Below are 19,747 nucleotides of genomic sequence, written 5' to 3' on the forward strand. Positions count from 1 at the left end.
GTCGTTGGAACTGCGCCTGCGCGAGTTTCTTGTTTACAAAGAATGTATTCCTTCTACGATATCTAGATGCACCTCATCATTATAGCTGCAACATTTAAATTGTACAATGTAGATAATGACAGACATGTTTTAACTTTCACCAATCACCATCGTTCCTTGGATACAGTAATTACATTGGTTGTATGTCCCATACGACTTTGAGTCAGATCAGGCGACTGTATACCTTTAAAGAGGGGAGGTCGGAACTGCAATCAGGATGGAATGCACACACGACCAATATACACACACTATCCAAAGGTACGCTGGCGATTGATGAAACGTGAAACGTGACATTGTTTATCATGATGAACATCGTGAAATCATGGACCCTAAACAGAGTTAACGTCTGTGGTAAAATTTAAATGCCGCTGCTAAATTGACGTGATGCATCTTTATACGATACCGTGCATGAAACTTAGGTTTGTAAACAAGAAAATCGCACAGGCGCAGTTCCAACGACTTCCTCCCTTTAAAATAAGAAACAGACCGGCCTTTTGACAGAAAAGATTTTTTCTGCTATAAAGTTGTCTTCCTTTTTTTTCTGTTGTAGTAAAACAAGAAAGTGTTGAAATGTGACTGTCAGTTCACGTCTAAATTGCATCGCAAGCCTTTGATAATTGTAATGGCAATGCAGTTTTCCGACTTGTAGCCACAATAAGACGAAAGAAATATCTGCTTTGCTTTCACCCATTGGCCGAAGAAGTCACTGAATATCTTGCTAGAGACTGAAACTTGCGTTAACTTAATCATCTTTGAAGATCAAATTTATTCAGCAGACTCTGCTTTCAAATATAGCATATCATGAATTGATCTCCCACAGTACAATTAACACGGCGGGAACTAATATGGGATAGATCTTCATATTTTTCAAGTATGAAAAGTGTTAGGTGCCCTACAGCTGAATGTTGCGATATTACAAATTACTCATAAAAACAAGTGTGTAACTTAAAAAAAAGTGGATGAGGTTACATTTGCAGATAAAACCGACACTACTTCACCATCCAATTATCCAAATTAGTTCCAATCGTGTTAATTACACTTACTCTGTGTACTGCCTGCTAATGAGCCTAGAGCAAAGGCATTGTGATATTTTTCTTGAGCTGCAGAGTTCTAATTTTTTTTTACTGATAGTGTAGGGATGTTAAATATTCATGCCATCAGTTTCGCTCGTTCCCTTGTTGCACTGAGCAAACCATTGCCTGAGACGTATACGGACTGGTTGCTCGTCCATAATCTTGCCTGATACCAAACTTACGACATCTGCCTTTCGGCCAACCTTGATTCTTTAATGTGAACATGGAAGTGTTTATTTAAACACTGTGTGATTGCTGTAGTGTTTTAATAAAAGCTACCCCTTTCTTGACTGAAATTGGAATCGGACTCGAATTGATCTCACAATTTCTCTCGTTTGTTTGGGGCTTTTTTGGAGGGGGGTTGTTTGGAGGCTTTTCAGCGATTAATTATTTCTGCCTCCCTGAAAGTGAGATTTAAAGGGGCAGTTTGTTTATCAAATTGATGAACCAGAAACAGTTATCAAAAGAGAGTGATGAACAACAGATCACGTAAGTAATCAATGTCAATACTGAAGCACTGATGTTTGAACCAGGGTTTTTTCCTCTGAAACCCGATTTGAACAGCCTGAGAACGCGTGCCGCGCATGCGCCTCGAAAGTTAAACCCTTGCAAATATAGGTGAGACCTACTCGCGATGCCTGTGAAAGTGCTCAATAAGATATCTTGTTTTTTTAAGATTCTCCTGCAAGTCTAAGTATCATACGATATGAAATTTCGTGTATAGGTAATTTTCATCTCTCGTTCAATTGATTCGATCAAAACGCTTCGAGCGACAAACACATGTATTTCATCGATATGTTCAGTTCATGGCAAGGTCCAGTTCTGGGTTTTCGCGCTCCATACACATACAGTCCAAAACAACGGGAAAAAGATTTTGCACGCCCGGAGTATTCCCGTCCACCCAAAGTGAAGGAGACTCATGGCAGTTGAGGAATATAACTCTCGACTATCATGGAAGTGATATACACGGACATGGAAAAGGGAGAAAATGAAATTATACACCGTTGGACATGTTTGGCAAAACTAAGACATTGGATCCTCGGGTTGAATAAAAGAGTGAAATATATTCACACAACCTTCTGGTTTGATAAAATTAAAACACTGTGTGCCATATTCTGGTAAATCCTTTACTATTTGACCACGCTTTACTGGATCCGTAATCTGAAAGGCGCATGTCCAATTATGTCACGAAGTATCCATCAAATCATTGACACTACACAATGATAACATTTTATGGTCGTAACACTCGGCACAGAGTATGAATCACACTCACTCTGTTGATTGGCTTTAGCAAATTTTACAGGGTATTAGTAACTTTCTACAATGAATTCATTCTATCATGCCCTTCAGTTGTAAATACTGACAATCAATAAAGGTACATAGTTTTTAATTTGTCTAATTAGAAAGAATTCCTTGCCTCGCCGTTATGAACGAGAACACTGTACTCTTGAGTTACACCATTCTAAATGTGTTCATCAAAATCTTACTCGGAATAATAACCGCATGACACCGATTACTATGTATAATAGATGCTTTTATTTGAGTGATGGCGCTGTGACACCTCAACTACGCTTCATAAATTTATTGCAAGAACATTACTTGGCAAATTCCAGTAGTTATGTATTGCAATAGAAACCACGTTAATCGCTACATGAATACTCGGTTTATTAAATCAAAAAACTGTGCTTTTAATTGTTTTCGTCAAAATAAAATGGACATTAAGCAAGTTTGCTTGATCTCGCTACATTTAGTCGATAGAATGGCTCCGTCAAGTTTTCCACATAACTTTGATTGTCCTTTTGAGACTATTGCGCATGAGCAGTGACCCACCTGTCCTTGGAGATCTACTGTGTACGAGCGTAAAGCCAAAACCTCATGCTTGCATCATATGTTGTACAATAACTTTCAAGCACTTAAATAATTATATAAAAATGTATAATACCCAGAAATGGATTTTGTGTATCATTTCTACATAAATGTTCCTTACACTCGTCGCACGATTCCTGAAAATATTCTCTAAATAGCACCATGTGTACCCGACTGTGGAAAGTTCAAAAAGGATTATTAAAATGTTGACATGATTCTGAAGTATTGATTAGTGATCCTTAAATGAGGATGATGTAGCAGGCACATAATAGACAAAAGTTTTAAAGTATTTACAGTTCAACACAACAACCAGCTGTACAAAGTCTTCTGTCATGATTCATTCAATGGAGAATCTCATCATTGGCCATAATTTCCCATTATGTGGACTTCAATCAATACGTACAGTACATCAAATTACACAGAAAGAAAATAAAGTCCATGACTGCTGGCCTTCGTAACATACTGGCGCATTTCATTGAACCTGCTGACAGTCAGATCGAGCCAATCTTAGACCCTCTTTGGTTTAAGTGGGTCTATGAGGCAACGCGATTGTGGAGTTTGTGTAACATTTTGACTGAAACTGTATTGCAAGAAAACTGCTGTACCTACAGTACCGTACCGTGCTCGTTCCAACAAAAATTCAGTACATGTACCAATGACGTCACGGTTCTGATGGCGTATCATGTCTCTACCTTCATTCCATCCCCACAGAATGTTGTTTCAGTCATAGAGTTGTTATTGCATAATCATTTGTGAAAAGCGCAAACTAAGTTTCCTTTTTCGTATTTTCACGTTCTCTGACGAAACGTGAAATAACTCTTGAAAAAGAATGGTCTATAGATCTTAACCATTCAAATTGTTTTCAAGTTCTGTTTCACTTAATTGTTAGTCACTAAACCAGTGTTCCTACCCTTTTTGGAGATAAACTGCGTCATGTGTAAGCATAATAAATATGTTAAAATTGCGACCAAAATTTTACCAATACATAAGCACGGCCAATGTCGAGCTTTCTGGATCCGACATATTGATGAATTTCGTCGACGGACAAGAAGCTACATTTGTTAGTTTATCATTTGCATATGAAGCAAAATCGTACTTTACGGCTAGAATGTTAGCGCAGCTAGTATATTGAGTAGTGTTCATTTTTTGTACGCTGGTGTGGAAAGCCGTTGAAAAAGTCTGGAATGACAAATTTGCTGATTTCAAGTTAACTTTGTACGGCTCATCAGCATGGGTTCAAAAAAACGTATGTTGCATATTTCAGTTAAAGGGAATAAATAGTTCCTATAAATGTCAAAGGTCGCATCTCCAGTGGCAGGTATCATTTTATGAAGTGTCTAGGTCAAAGTTCAACCTCGATAAACGCCCGGAATCCCTGTCCTTGAACAGACGCATCTGATTGGAACGTTATCCATAATTCACCCGTGGACGAGGTTAAGATCTGTGGTGGCGTGTTGACACCACAAAACCTGCAATAATAAATATGAGGAAAGAATATAAACAAATAAAAAAAGGGGTTTGTAATATTCGTCATGAAAATCATTCTTAAAGAAGAAATTAATTAGATAAATAGAAGTAATTAATTTGAGATTAGAATCATGGAGTAATCATCTTTTTTCTATCATTAGTAAGCATCATCAACGTCATCGCCTTCATACATTATCACCATTATGATTATTTTGTCATCATCATCATCATCATCATCATCATCATCATCACTACAACCATCTCATCATCTTAGTCACCGTTGTGATTATTTACTTCACAATATTTTATACAATGACCTCAATCGTACGTCTTTCACACCATTTACTTGAATTACCTTCCTATCGAATTGTCTGATCCGTCACTGATGTCCAGGAAATCAAAACGGCAGTTTTCCTGGTTCTCAAGATCAAACACATCGAACTCCAACTTTATCGTCTTGCCGGTGATTTTCCATACACAGTCAACTTTGTTCGGATAATTGTTGGGGAACCCGGGTGATTCCAAAGTGCCAGTCGTACCTGTTCAGCAACAACAAAGATAAACATGTCATGTCTTTGAGAGAAATATTCTGATGTCGTTCTGCAGCCTGTTATGGTTTCTACGCAATTCATTTTCAGTGCTCGCTACAAAGCATGGATTGCAGAAAGTAACAAGTATTGAAATAAACAGTGATGGTCTCTTTCAGCTGGATTCTTACCATTGAAAACACCTCCACAATGGGATCCCACGTTCGCTCTCCGCTCCGCCCGATAGTAGATCGTGAATGCGCCCCCATGCGGCCACTCAGAGTGATAGCTTATCCAGACCACTTGTGAGTGAGTGTTGTAGTCGCCCGGCCAATCAGACGGATCACAGATCCGATATGACCTTCCCTCCGGACCGTGACCTTGACGGACGCTTATGTAGTCGACGCAGTCTTCGTTGTTCTTCGGCCAATCATCGATATGAAGTCTACATATTTAAAATTATCGACAAAGAGATTAACAAATGCGATTGGTTAAAATTTCAGAAGGAAATTCTTCTTTGAAGTTTGATTGGTGTTTGTATGTGTCTTTTCAATTCGGGGTGACATTAAAGGATTTATACAGTTGCAGCTTCATTGAATGCATAACTTTGTGAGCAAATGGTACGAATCGACCTGACAAATACTATATGGACGTCAATTTACTTGGGCACCTATATAAGCTTTATCGGAAGAATTGGGAAGTCGCCGTACTCTCGGGTGGAAAATGAAAAGAAATTTCGAGCCGCTGAACAATATGTTGAAAGTTACGCAATCTTCGTTTTCTGTCACTTATCACCTCAAAGGTTTCGGACGGTTCTGCGTTTGCGAAAATAGACAATAGAAGATAGGACATCATTTTCGCATAAATTGTTCGCTGTTACAGGACGATGACACATAAGCTGTACGTAGTTTTACTGATTTTCTCTAGTTGTAGATGAAGAGAGAAGTCAAATTGCATTAGCTACATCATAATTTTCAGGATTATTCGCAAAATGATGCAACGAACTTCATTTATTTACTGATTGTCAATATTCATTGGCTGTTTGATCGTTCGCTTCCCTTGCTATATTGAACTGTACCAATCGTACCAAATCACTCACGTGTCTGATATTTGTCTGTCTAATATCCAAGCTCATTGGCGCTCTAGGGTGGGAGGTTAAGGGTTAGGGATTAGGAACAGGAGGTCTCGCAACTCTGCCTAGAATCTCTTGTACTGTCCGCAAAGCAGGTCGCGAGCACTGACCAACGGCAACTTAGTCGGCACAGGTCACTTTGTTAGCAGTGCAAGCAGGTTTGATGTCCAGTAGGCGAGCCACGAGAAAGGGGAAGGCGACAACTCCGATTTTTTCAACCATGAATCTCTACCTGGGAGTCTTGCGGTCGACCAACCGCTAAGTAATTGGTCTGTTTTCTTTATCACAAATTATATTATAGCCTTGTCAATACCAGTGCAATTCGTGACATTAACCCCCTAGATGAACACTGATAACGCATCTCACTATCCAGTACTGTGACCCCCAGATGTTTTCCATATCTACAAATTCTTTGGCATTGCCATCACTATAAAATAATAGCAATAATGCACCCCCTGCCAGCCCATAATGGACTCTTGTAATTTTTGCTCCATGTAGCAGGCGAAGCCGAGTACACTATGTTATGCCAAGTTTGCTTTCGTCTATCACGGACCAGGAGGGGGTAAATTATTGTTTAATTACGGGGATAAATTATCAGCGAGCATTCGTAAATACGGCTTGGCGCTACTTACGAAATCGCTACGCTGCTATCTTCACCTACGGCTATACTCCACACGCAATCAATGGTGTTATTATTGTGGTTGTTCTTTGAAAGCACGGGCGATTTCATCGTACCCTCTGCCTCGGTAAAATACCCTCCGCATCTTTGAATCTCTGAAAAGAATGAACATCATTTGATAATTAACGGACAAAGCTTAGTAAATGCTTTTTGTGCTGTATTTCCCAACATACCACACTATAATGAGCAGATAATGAACTTTTAGAAAGCGGAAAGGCTCTTTCTTTCTGTTGGTACGCTTCTTGCCGTGTTGAAAACTAAAACAAATAAAGTATTAAAGTTATTGCGCAAGCGAGCCTGAGCTTGTAAGCTATTATAGATATATGAAAACAACATCACAATAATCAAAGTGGAACAGAGTAAGACAACTTCTACAAATGAGAGAAACACAAACACAAAAGACGAGCTAGGAGAACATAGACACAAAAAGCAAACAACCATTCGATAATTGCTACGTCATAAGCAAAAACTGCTGCGTCATACGCAAAAACTGCTACGTCATAAGCTCTACGTGTTAGTCTAACTTTGACATGCGTAGAGGCTTACTTTCACAGCTCTTCTGGTCGGCACGTAGGATGTAACCAGGATAACAGGAGCATTGATACGCCCCCAACGTATTAGAACAACGATGGTCACAACCATTGCGTTCTTCAACGTCGCATTCGTTCTCATCTACGGAAATAAACATACGCCGGTAAGTACTGTATTTTTCTTTGTCATCTCGAGACGTGAAAACTGATGCTGAATGAACAAGTTTTTATTTGGCGTTAATGAAGGTGATTCAACAGAAATGAGGGTACGGGATATAGGTGAATAATATCTGTGTTACTTCGTTGTCTCGCATGAAATATTTATTACGCGATCGTCTCGTCAGTAAAACGGCAAGAATTTAATTTTTATTAGTGAAATGTGTAATGAGGGTCCATCGTGCAAATGCCGCGTGATGGTTGCATGAGCATATCAGCGAGTCTGACCGAGGGATTCAAACACAGTTCTCAGGTAGTTGTCACAAACGCTGTTCGGACATAGAAGCAACGTGAACCACATCAGATGTCTAGCTGATAAACCTTCCTTCTATCGTAACGCCTCCGATGACGATCCTTTCGAAACACAATTTTATAATTCGAGTCATTGAAACAAGTATTGAAGTCACTGCAACAATCATTGAAGAATCACTGAATGATGGAGAAACGCTATAGTGGTCGATTGGCACGACTAGCGTGGAAAGTCTGCCCACGTTCTCATTGCTCACAACGTTCCGCGTTGGCGTGCCTGTGCATGCTGTGTATCACGTTCACGCGGCACGCGAGACAAGCGCCGTGATCATGGTGATACATACGTTCTCGGCGCGAGAATCCACGAATTTTCAGAATCAGTGAATGAACAATGGAACCGAACACTAGACGGTTTGTCCTGAATCGGGCATTACTTGTCGATAGTCATGACACACGTCAAAGACGCCAATGAATCGATGAAGAGACTGGAGGCAACACAAAAGCGACTGGTACAGCTGTGTGATGACTTCCATCGCATGCAAGAAGACTTACAATCCAACGAAGACTTCATCATCAGAAAAACAGAGAGATTGAAGAACATCGACGGAAAGATCTGTCAGATGACATCGCAGGTTGGTCAGATGAAAGGACAACTTGAGAAACTGAAACAAAAGTTTTTAGAAGAAGAAGAAGAGGAAGAGCGACAGAGGAAACTTAGACCCTGGCTAAAATATTGAATATCTTTCCATAATTGTCGACACCCTACTAATCGCTTGGATTTGACAATCTTCTGTATTTTTATACAATGGACTGTGGAGATGCAGAGTATGGTTTGGAAGATCTAAGGATGCAGATAGAGGCGGTGAGGGAACAGTTCAGCCGAATAACTTCAACAGTGAACGATCTTGAGGAAGTAGTGCAGTGTATGCACGATGGCGTCGACAAACTGAACAACGAAATAACGGAAGAATTTGAAAGCGTGATAGAGGGCGTAAAGGAAATGGGTTCGGGGCATGGTATCCTCGAAAGGACATTGTCTGACGCAGAGAGACGTTCCCAGGACAACTCCAACTTCTTCCTCCAAAAACTTTTTGAAACAGATTTCTTAAGTATGCCACTTCCGTCGCTATCAACTATAATGAAACAGACATTTCTTTACTGTATGGAGTTTTTCAAAATCCTGTTTGATACTGTCAACCAGTTAACTCATCGTGGCGGCGAGATACTTGTCGAAAACGCCCAGTCGCTATGGTTACGAATAAACGAAGACGAACGAGTCAGATCTGTGGTGACTGGAATCACCGAAAGAATCGGTTTCGGTGTAGACAGGCTGAAACATTTGAAATGGTTTCAAGACATTTGTGAAAAGTTGGATATGTTCAGAGCACATGTACACCGTGAGTTCGAATTCGACGAAGCGGAGGCCCTCAGATTACTCGAGGAACTTTCGCCTCCTGACTCAACTTCTGACATATTCAAGGAGATAAACGAAACTTTTCGTCTTGTCGTTGCATTTGTCTGCGTTCGAAAGCGCCCCGACTTTTTGACTTCACTAAGGGGACACCAGCAAGACGCGTTAGTTGAAACGCTATTCGGCTCCGACCCGAGTTCAGCTGTTTCTGTTGGTGCAGATAACGAAATGGATAGATCTGGTACAACCAAGAGTGCAGCTGCTGATAACGATGCTACTGCCACCAACGATGGGTCGAATGTCGCGGAGTCTGACGCTTCCGTTGCTACAGCAGCGGAGTCGGATGTAAATGCGACCGATGCAGAGGAGAATGGAGAAAAAGATTCCATGGCAACGAGTGAGAGGCAAGAGTCGCCAGAAAACTTAGAAAACATCACAAATAGCAAAATATCCGAGCAAGCGACTTCAGATCATAGAACAGATAGACCGTGTTCAGAGAATTTTTATGAGGAGAATAAAGATGACCCGGATGAGGAAATGAACACATAGAATACTCAGAGATCAATAAATTTAAATATGTGAGAGAAATTACTTAAATAGTGACAAGAGTTGCGATCAAATCGACAGATGGAGAAATAAATCAAAAGAAAACCATATGAAATGACGATTATAGTCTGCTTACCTATGCATTCCTTCTGGTTGTGTGCAAGATAAAAGCCGGTGGGACATTCACAGACGTAAGCACCAATCAAGTTTTTACACGTGTGAGAACATCCGCCGTTGTTAGTTTCACACTCATTGATATCTGTAACGTGAATTGAAAAAAAGTAGGTCTTAGATCTTAGAAATAGAAATCCTTGAGGAAAATCAATGCACAAAATGTATTTTCTTTTACAACCTGAATGCCAAATCCGCTCCGTGTACAAGAAAATCGACTGCTTCTTGGCCGATCATCATACTCCTGTGAGAAGTAGGACTGTGCCGTGCCAGTATTTCATAAATTTCACTCGATAATAGACACAAAACTACACACCTATTATCAGTGAATACATTCGACTTATATACATGATATAGTCACATTTAGAAAACGTACAATGTGCTCTAAAAGATGTTAGATTTCTTAGAAATTGGCCACGCGGCTTATGTTTCCAATGTTTTGTACAATGCCATTGAAACACATCTTGTGAACTAGCTACCTAATAAAAACCACAGACCCTAGAGAAAAACTCTATCTAGGGTCTATGTACAAACATTGTTTTGCATTATATGCTAATGAAGGTGCCCTGGATGTAAAATACGGGCGTTTACCTTCGTCATAACGTATAAATTACATTGAATTAGTGCACGTTTTGCATTGTTTGACATTCAGCAAAATAGGCTATGGATATCTCGAACTATTTATAGGTATAACGGCCAATTACCGGTACAGTTTTTGTTGTTCTCGGCAACACGGTAACCCCATCTACATCCGCAGGCGTAAGTACCGATGAGGTTGAGACAAGCTTGTTCGCATCCACCCTGGTTGACGCTACACTCGTCAATGTCTACAAAGAAAGGAGAATTATATTGTGGTCGAGCAATGATATAACAAACAAATAAATACGCAATCTCTGAATTCACTGCAAATTGTGATGACGGTTGAGAGGTATTATGAGGGGTTGTGTTAATATTTATGTTGGTATGATTATGATGGAAGTGATAGTTGCTGTGGTTATGACGTGACGTGCGTGATGATGGTCATGAAAGGTGGTGCTGACAGTTGCCGTGCTGATGTTAGTAACGATGGTGACGGTAGTTTCGAGACAACGACGGAGACGATTATTTCTGTACACGTATTACGAGGTTAGTGCGGTATCTCTCTTGTTACCATTGCGATGGTTATGTTCCTGTTTTGAATGTTAGTTGTGGGTGATGTGGTAATGCTTGCAGTGAAAGTGGTCACGTGATGGTGACATTTGTGGTAATGATAATGGTAGTGATTTGGATACTTATTGACTTGTTGACGGTGGTTACCATGGTGATGGCAGTGGCTGGGAAGATGCTGTGTCGATTACCGTATTTGTCATGGGGTGTGAACGGCTATGGCGATTAAGTCGACAATGAATGATGTTGTACACGTTTTGGCCGGCTGAAGTTTAACTGTAGAGTGTTTCACCTTACCTCTAGCGACGTAGGTGGCGTCAAATCTCATTGGCAACTCTCCAATAGTGTTATTTGGCCTGAGACCAGAATGCAATCTCAATCTAAGATGCGACCCACTGGTGGCGACTCCAACGTTACTCTGAGGCTGACAAATTTTAGTGATCATTTCCGAAGTGTCGTCATCGCCATCGATGATTGAGAGGTAGTTACGGGAACATCCGGGACCACTCTCTACAAACGCCAGGAGACAAAAATGAAGTTTAGTATGCCAGTCAGAAAGAATCAGACCCAGTCTCGTGTGAAATCTAGGGGAAAGGCTATAGAATCAGTCTCGTATGAAATCTAGGGGAAAGGCTGTACAATCAGTCTCGTATGAAATCTAGGGGAAAGGCTATCCTGGCAGACTGGCGTTCTAATGCTATTACATTTTGTATACATGAGGGTAAAATCCAAAATGCTAACTTTCCCTTGGCTACAAGTAACCTCTACGCTCGTAAAGAGTATAAACGCTTTCAGATCATATTCGCGGCCATGCTGATTGCTATTTAACCTGTAGTCTGTTAATTATTGAAATATTTATTTTAGTCTGTCCGCGTTTCGTCCTCAGTATAATTAATCAGTCTATCTGCCGAGCAGCTCTGTAAATTCTCTCTATCCTCCGCTGTCTCTGAGTTCGTCTACTTCTCTGTCAACGATGCTGTTAATATGAGAACACGCCGAGTTCTGACTTGTCAATTCGAACATCACCAAAAACGATGTACCGTGTACAGTCACAATGATATCAAAATTACGTTATCTTGTCTCTAGAGCGATGGCTTACCTGCTATGTACAGGTCCCGTATCGCCAGAGTGACAATAAATCCATGTGGTACGGAGATTTGCCAGACACAGTCCATGTTTGCGGGGAAAGGCAGCGGATAGCCAAGACTCTGTATGGACCCTCTCTTGTCGGTCAGAACCTGTCTGCAGGCTGGGAAGTACACACGGGATGGTTATTTTTCCAATGGTTACCAATTTAATGTGCCACGTTTAGAGTAAAGGGGCTGCAAAAATAGTATGGGGAGGCCCGTTGTCTTCGTTTTAGCACGGATAACGTGTGAATGTACAAAAGAGCGTTTGTTCTCTAAAATAAACCCTACGGGTTATTCATATAAAACAACGTTTCGCTAAATTTGAAGACGTTCGCTTGAGTATTCTGTGTTCAAGGCCAGGCTTGTTAAATTTTAAGAGGCATATTCTTAGACGTAAAACTTTTTTCTATGGTAGTACTTACTTCCTAAATGCACACCTCGTTGTCCGTTCAGTATTAAATCCATGATAATAATTTATCTTTTGTTTGTTTTTTATCAGGGATATTTTAATACCGAAAACTGCGACAAATTATGCATTATTCATACTGTTTGAAAACTCACACGATGATCGATTAAGCATTTTACATCTTTTATTTCTCTATCGTGGCAGAGACCCGAGCAAGACAATCTCTTACCTCCTGATTTGAAATCTATAAAGAAGCCAGTTTTATCGTGAAATCTGCCATCCCCTGTGTGAAACTTCACCCACAGACTGTCGCCATCAGCAATGATTCGATTGGGCGGTATGTTGCCACAGTAACGACCTATCAGGGGTGAGAGTTCACCCCTACCATTACGCAATTCGACGTAGTCTACACACTCACCATTCACCTTATCTGAGAAAAATAAATAAATATTAGGTCTATGACGATGAGATGTTTTATTACAGGTGACTGGAGAATTTATCACGAATTTGTGACGAAACCAAAGCATAATACTTTGTGCATAGTTTGCCCATAAATCACGGATTTAGCTTAAGAGAAATCTCCCATCTGGAAGAGTGAACGCAGGTCTAAAAGTTCCGCAATCTACATAGAAAAGATGTCTGGCATTAATATTCAAAGACTTTGCTCGCAAAGCATTATGGGGCATAAGGGAAATCTCGCGAGATTCTTGACACTTGTGTCAAAACTTAAACTGCCCCGTCCTGTCAGTTGGTAGGAACAGAATATGTTCCAGAATGCAAAATTATCTTACCTGGTAGGTCGAAATGTTGGAATTCGGCGGTAACGGTAAAACTTTCACGGACGGATATGACCCAATGACACGTATTGTTGCCTGGATACTTGTAGGGATAATTTGGAGACATGATGTAACCTTCGGCTTGAAATAACGTTCCTCCACACTCTAAAAGAAAAAGAGGAATAAAACAAACACAAGAATGATCAATATATATATGCAAGTTTCTCAGAAACCGATCCTCAGATAGCATGTCTGTTCGGACGGTGAGGTCGTGTGAAGTACGTCTATTCCTTTCTCCATGGTCGTATCTATGTGTGATCTATTTTATTTGTCTATGCATTTATTTATTTATTTATTTATTTATTTATTTATTGATCATTTACTCATTCATTCATTAATATATCCGTTCAATACCAATTCACGACCTATCAAGAAATTTAGTGTGATGTCTTAAATACGATAACACATGAGACAAACAAACACGCCAAGAATTGATAGATCTGTCCATGGAGGTAGCACACAGACTTCCTCAGCTCCATGATCTGTCAAAAAATCATCGGCCAACAATTATTTCGACAGGTAGATGGAAACTTTTGCTGCCAAATTCGCCTGGCCGTTTATTAGACAGTCTAGCTCTGTGTGTGATATTTTTCACATCTGTTCCAATCGGCATATCATCTACAGAGGATCAATGTGAATAGACGAAGATAAATCAGAGTCCCCAGTCTGCATTGCACAGTGCAAACGTACAAAACAAGTCATGTACTTCGGTGTGCCCATGCAGTCACCGAACGAAAGGTGTAAAAACGGTAATCATGCCGCAGTTCGTCATTTTGTCGTGTTTTTGGTTGACTGAATATTAGTTACCCAATATTTGTTCAGTTGTTCAATCCTTCATTCAGAAGTTGGACGCAGGTCACGCTGAGTATCGCGAAGACAAGGCAATTATTCAGGAATCGGCTTACACCAGAAAGTTGATGCCGCCGTCGCGCAGACTATGATGTAGTTGAGACAGAACAGCGCCACCATTGCGATAAAATGTCACATGCTCACCTGCTTTGCGGTGACATCGATACAGAAGGTTGGTCTGTATGATGTCCAAATCACTGAGTTTCTTACGTTGCCCTATCCTGGCGTTTTGAACTTTGGGTTTCAGAGTCCATAGACGGTTCTTGCTGTAGTAATGCGTACCATAGTGCATAATGGAATCGTAATCGTACGGTTGATCCATTGAGTTGACCTTCACGGGGAAAAAAGACAGAAAGTTCGCTGAAAAATTGGACAAACGGATCTCTCTCTCTCTCTCTCTCTCTCTCTCTCTCTCTCTCTCTCTCTCTCTCTCTCTCTCTCTCTCTCTCTCTCTCTCTCTCTCTCTCTCTCTTCATTTCATCGGATAATAAATCGAAAATATTACATTAGTACTGACAACTGCACGCTAGCTTTGCATACAATAACATAATTTACTTGAACAACCGAATTCACTTTGAGGAAATAATAAAATTAGAGTTGCCAGGTCATCATTTGCCAAGGAGATGATGTGGCGTCCAAAGCGTGATGAAATATTATACAACAAGTATGAGAAGGTAATACCTGTGTTCACATAGCCAACATGGTTCCGAGAAGGAAGAGCTCGTGACAGTGAAAACACAGGGAATGTTGATAAGCAAACTCATTGAATTACAAAATTTCTTCAACATTAGACGCCACTAGCCTGGAAAATGTGAAAATGATACACATGAAACTGATACAAGCTGACGTGTGTGGCTGTTGAACCCACCTCACTCTTGCTCAGCTTGTTGTAATTGTACCGAGCGCCACTGCGCATGTTCTCCGAGATGACCTCGACGAAGTCATCTCTGTCTGGTCGGCTTTGCTCGTGCCAGAAACCGACGGCGTGGCCGATCTCGTGCAATATAATGCCGAAGGAGTCACAAGCTGGCCCGATGGACAGGAGCTGCTTTCCGACCCCCAAACGACCCACATAGGAACAGCAGCTGAAACGAAAAACACGAACAACTATCAAGTTTCAATCACTCATCACGCCTCACTGTTTGCACTCATGATTTCCAGATGTCTAGTTAGCGATAATGTAGCACCCTTCAAATAGTCGACATGAATTTTCGTAACTGTAGGTAAGTCGTCGGTGAACCGTGTTGAATTTTATCTTGAACCAAAAACGGTGTTTGCGTGTATGTGTTTTGTTTCCTTACGAATTGCACGGTCGGTTTATCTGCTGATATTTCTCAGAGTCAATTTCATTCAAACAGCTACTGTTTTAGTTAACGCATACAATTCCATGTCCGTTCCCAGTGCGCAGATGCGCGGCGGTCTAACTTCATCGATAATGAGAATTAAAGTCGAAGTTACCCGTACCACAGTCCCTCCACACATACACACTGGTGTGTGGAGGGAGTGTGCCCGTACGCAATATTTCAAGCTTTAATACACAACTCCAACAGTCAGCAGCCGTAACCTTGAAGATGCGAAAAGTGCATGGATAAAAAAGCCCGATCAGCTTTACGGTCGTTTACAAAGCAATGCCATAATTGGAAAAAAATATCAAACGAAATTGCAAGTATCGTAATTTGTTTCAAGAACAAACAGTTCCGACTCTTTGTCGGTCGACTAAGAACATTAAAACTGCCGAGAGTCTCTTTCTGTGATGGCTAGACTGATGTTTAGAGTTGTGGTTGAAGACATGCTATGCGAACCAGTCTATCCTGCGTATTTCATGATGTAGAATTGAAGTCGCTAACAATCCAATCGATAGCAATAACGTAAGAAGTGGGCGATTTTGTCTCCTAAATATCTCATTTTATCTCTCTAACACACAAACAAGAGGAAGAAAATGCAGAACATATCAGGATGTAAAGTGGCTGCACAATATATATATATATATATATATATATATATATATATATATATATATATATATATATATATATAAAATAAATTACTAGCTAATTAATCTTATTGCTTCTGTGGAAGAAATTGCCAATAGAGTTGAAAGGTAAACGTCGACTTTGTAACTCGTCAACGGACGACACTGAATCTTTACACACAGACATTTTACAGAGAAAGGCGTAACCATAGACAGTAGAGTCTTCCGCCCTTTACTGTCTACGGAATAACAAGTCACCTGTTACCGCGATGAAAGTGAACATAATCCTTCTGGTCGGTTCTGGTCACAAACTTAATGCAAGTGTGTTCTTCCCAGTGCGCTATGGCGTCAAAGATATTCTGACGTGTCGAGTCTATAGGGTGAGGAATGAAACAAAACAGTCTGTGTTGGTATAGGCCCGGAGCAAATAAGTTATTCCGAGGTCAGATGTCAATGAGTGGTTGTTTATTACAACCCAATTCATCAATCATCGTCATTTAGGTGAAGTACTCCCGAATTGTTAAAGTTGAAAATAATGTATATCTTTCGCATCGATTGATTTATTTGTGGTCGCTCGGTTCTTCCCGTCTTTATCAACCAGACTTGAATTATCAAACATGCTCTTCCCAGATCAGTGTGTCAACGGTCACAAACATACGTTTTTCTCCAGTTCAAATTAACGCGTAATAAGTTTATGTAGCAGGAATCCAAGCATTCCGTAGTTTGATGTTTAAAGTCAGTGAACTGTTTAATGGTTCATGAACATGAACGTGAACAATGTCTTTTAAGCATAAACTAAGCATTTTAAGCATGAATTAAAGTATTTTAAGTATGAACTTAATATTTAAGTAGAAATTTAACAGAACTTAAAGCATGATCTTCGTATTTAAGCACGGAATAAAATGCATTCTTAGGCGTGAGCTGAATATTTCAAGCATAAACGTGTACGTATTTTAATCATGAAGTACGTATTTTAAGGATGATCTACGTATTTTAGTCCCTCTTTACCATTGGCCGATTAGGTGATTATCAAAGACTACGTAACCCTAGCATTATACCATATGGCTCATTAGGCTTGCTGTAATAGCTTTCCGACTATCTTGTCACTCGGACTGGTCATCATAGCATTAGTAATCACTTTGTTCGTTCTGGTCTGGTAAAGCTTTAGTAATTTGTCATGTTTAAATTATACTGATGTTGATTTGTGTCATCGGGCAAAAGACGGTTGAAGGTAAACCGCCCTCATTGTGTCTACCTTCTTCGAGTCAATGGTGGCAACGGAAGTGATGACGCATCTGATTAATGACATACGTCAATAGTGACTTTTAATGTATTTCAATCATTTTCGTTCCGTTTGTAAAACATCGTTACTTGTTCCACTCCCAAAATTATGTCGAAATGGCTATGGTGTTCGACTTGTCGAGACAAACTGTGCGTCACTGTGTGTTATTGTCACAAGGTTAGGCAGACTAGATTTCATTTGTCAATATTGACGTTGCATATTTTTACACTATGCGCAATGTTTGTAGGGGTAATACATGTACATTGTATTTTAAGATACATTAACTAGAAGAATATATGTATATATATGTATAAGCAAATATGATATTTTTTCTTAAACAATGATAGTCGTAATCGCAACAAAATCTGACGCTACCGTCCTTTTGGCTTATGATAAAAATTATGGGCCAAATAGCATATATTTGATCTTATGGTTTTGAAGATAGTTCTGCAATCGCAAAACTATCTTCAAACTATTGTCATTGGTTGAAAAAATGACTATGTGTATGATGTTGATGGGACTAAAATCTTTTTGAGGCGGGTGAACCGTCATCTACATTTTAGTAACCGTGGTTACTGTGTAAGCTTACTTGAGTGCTCGTTCGATATGGTATAGGGTATAATCCCCCCTGGCCAAAGACGGGTCTGGATTGAGGTTGCTGCACGTCGGTGACGACGAAGGTCAGGTGTGTGATTATCTTGTTTCTTGTATGTGTAGCCCAATGAGCGACGTCGAAGATGGCGCTCTTCCCTGTAAAGATCTGCAACACTCTCAAGGGTCGAATAGTCGAGTAAAATGTCCCGTTGGAAAATATCTGCAAAGTGGAGAAAGAAAGAAATGAAATATGATTGATGTCGCTACATTATGAAGGGAAGGATAGTTCGAACCAGAACGAGGGAGCAAATATCAGAACGGAAGCAAACATTGTACCATGACCATCACATGTATTGCAGTTTATCTGTTGCAAAGAATGTTTTGGTAGCACCCATAAATGGACGTGCTGCATTGAGAAGGGGTGAGCCATTGAACTATGGACAAGTTCCGTTTGCAGATATAAACTACAAGAACGGAATTATCGGCAAAAATTGCCAAATCATTCAAAAAGTACGTTTAAATCATCGTACCAGGTACAGCGTAATCTTTCGATGTGCGTCACTGCCTGACTTTTCCGCTGGGTTATGATAATAAAAAACTCATCATTTGCGTTTTGCTTTGCCTGATTAGCAACCGTTTTTCCTTGCTTTGTTGGGGGAGTGGTTTGGTTTTTTTATCATTTTTAACATTTAGGTATTAAAACCGCTAAAACCATCAAACGACACGACTTTAGCAGACTTTAGCTGCACTGATCACGATACACACTGCCATTAAATCATTTCTGTGACCGACGAGAGACGCCAGCTCGTAGACAGATAACATTTACAAAATAAAGAATAATTGAAGCCTGTGGTGTTCTATAAACACGACCTAATCGGGAAGACTGTGAAGAGACGAGGAGGCAAGACGGCGGTGGGATTCATCAAAACTATCTGGAGACTCAGTCTGGCGGGTGTCGGTATATCGGAGAGAAATATCGCTTGGTTTTGTAGATTATTGGTTTGTCTGTCCGATTGCGGAGACAGAAGCTAACAAATTCAACTGAAGGCGGCAAGTCTAACATATCTTGATGATTTGCAAGCCATGACTTATGTAAAATGAGAGTCAATCCTGAAAAATCCATACAAGTAATTCGGTACAAGTCACTTTTCTGACGTTTATTTTTGTAACATTAGTTCTATGACCATCGAACAGTTAAAAGAATGTGGTTTCTCTGACAAAAATAATAAATTTTCCGTTTCAACATGCAACATGTACATTTTCATTTTCTTCTCCCTCAGTTATGTTGAAATGCAAGCTTTTGGCGGCGCCTTGCAAAGAGTGCATCGTATATCGTTGACATATAAATTCTGCTTCAGACTCAAATTCATGGGCCAACAAATACCACATGAGTTATTGACATGTTGTACACTTGTTATACGTGACTTTTAGAGAACAGCCAGAAGTTGCATTCTACAGACAAAACACAAAACACTGGATAATACATTCATAGAGAGTAACTTTGAATGATGTGTTCACTATTTTGTGTCGGATGTCAAATTCATGTTGTTGCACTCCTCAAGGCATGTTGCAACAACTGAACAATACCGCTTGCCAATACAGCGTCTGTACGCGATTTGTTTTTAC

General features: G+C 40.1%; 1 protein-coding gene across 2 annotated transcripts in view; it reads right to left on the bottom strand.

Moving 5' to 3' along the window:
- Nucleotides 1-2,625: 2,625 nt before the first annotated feature.
- The window catches only part of LOC139119402 (bone morphogenetic protein 1 homolog), a 38,275-nt gene continuing 21,153 nt past the window's right edge, over nucleotides 2,626-19,747 (bottom strand). Inside the window, exons 2-16 of one of the 2 annotated variants that reach the window (XM_070683197.1) lie at nucleotides 18,117-18,341; nucleotides 16,504-16,618; nucleotides 15,142-15,358; nucleotides 14,418-14,604; nucleotides 13,380-13,529; nucleotides 12,818-13,018; nucleotides 12,152-12,301; nucleotides 11,350-11,562; nucleotides 10,611-10,733; nucleotides 9,872-9,994; nucleotides 7,330-7,455; nucleotides 6,737-6,878; nucleotides 5,164-5,417; nucleotides 4,801-4,984; nucleotides 2,626-4,447 (exon numbers count right to left, since the gene is read on the bottom strand). In XM_070683197.1, the coding sequence (XP_070539298.1) occupies nucleotides 4,321-4,447; nucleotides 4,801-4,984; nucleotides 5,164-5,417; nucleotides 6,737-6,878; nucleotides 7,330-7,455; nucleotides 9,872-9,994; nucleotides 10,611-10,733; nucleotides 11,350-11,562; nucleotides 12,152-12,301; nucleotides 12,818-13,018; nucleotides 13,380-13,529; nucleotides 14,418-14,604; nucleotides 15,142-15,358; nucleotides 16,504-16,618; nucleotides 18,117-18,341 (2,537 nt within the window). In that variant the 3' untranslated portion in view covers nucleotides 2,626-4,320. The remainder of the gene's footprint in view (nucleotides 4,448-4,800; nucleotides 4,985-5,163; nucleotides 5,418-6,736; nucleotides 6,879-7,329; nucleotides 7,456-9,871; nucleotides 9,995-10,610; nucleotides 10,734-11,349; nucleotides 11,563-12,151; nucleotides 12,302-12,817; nucleotides 13,019-13,379; nucleotides 13,530-14,417; nucleotides 14,605-15,141; nucleotides 15,359-16,503; nucleotides 16,619-18,116; nucleotides 18,342-19,747) is intronic. The other variant, XM_070683198.1, reaches the window with a different exon arrangement.

This window comes from Ptychodera flava, chromosome 19, assembly GCF_041260155.1.
Source record: "Ptychodera flava strain L36383 chromosome 19, AS_Pfla_20210202, whole genome shotgun sequence".
In the NCBI taxonomy this organism is placed as follows: domain Eukaryota; kingdom Metazoa; phylum Hemichordata; class Enteropneusta; family Ptychoderidae; genus Ptychodera; species Ptychodera flava.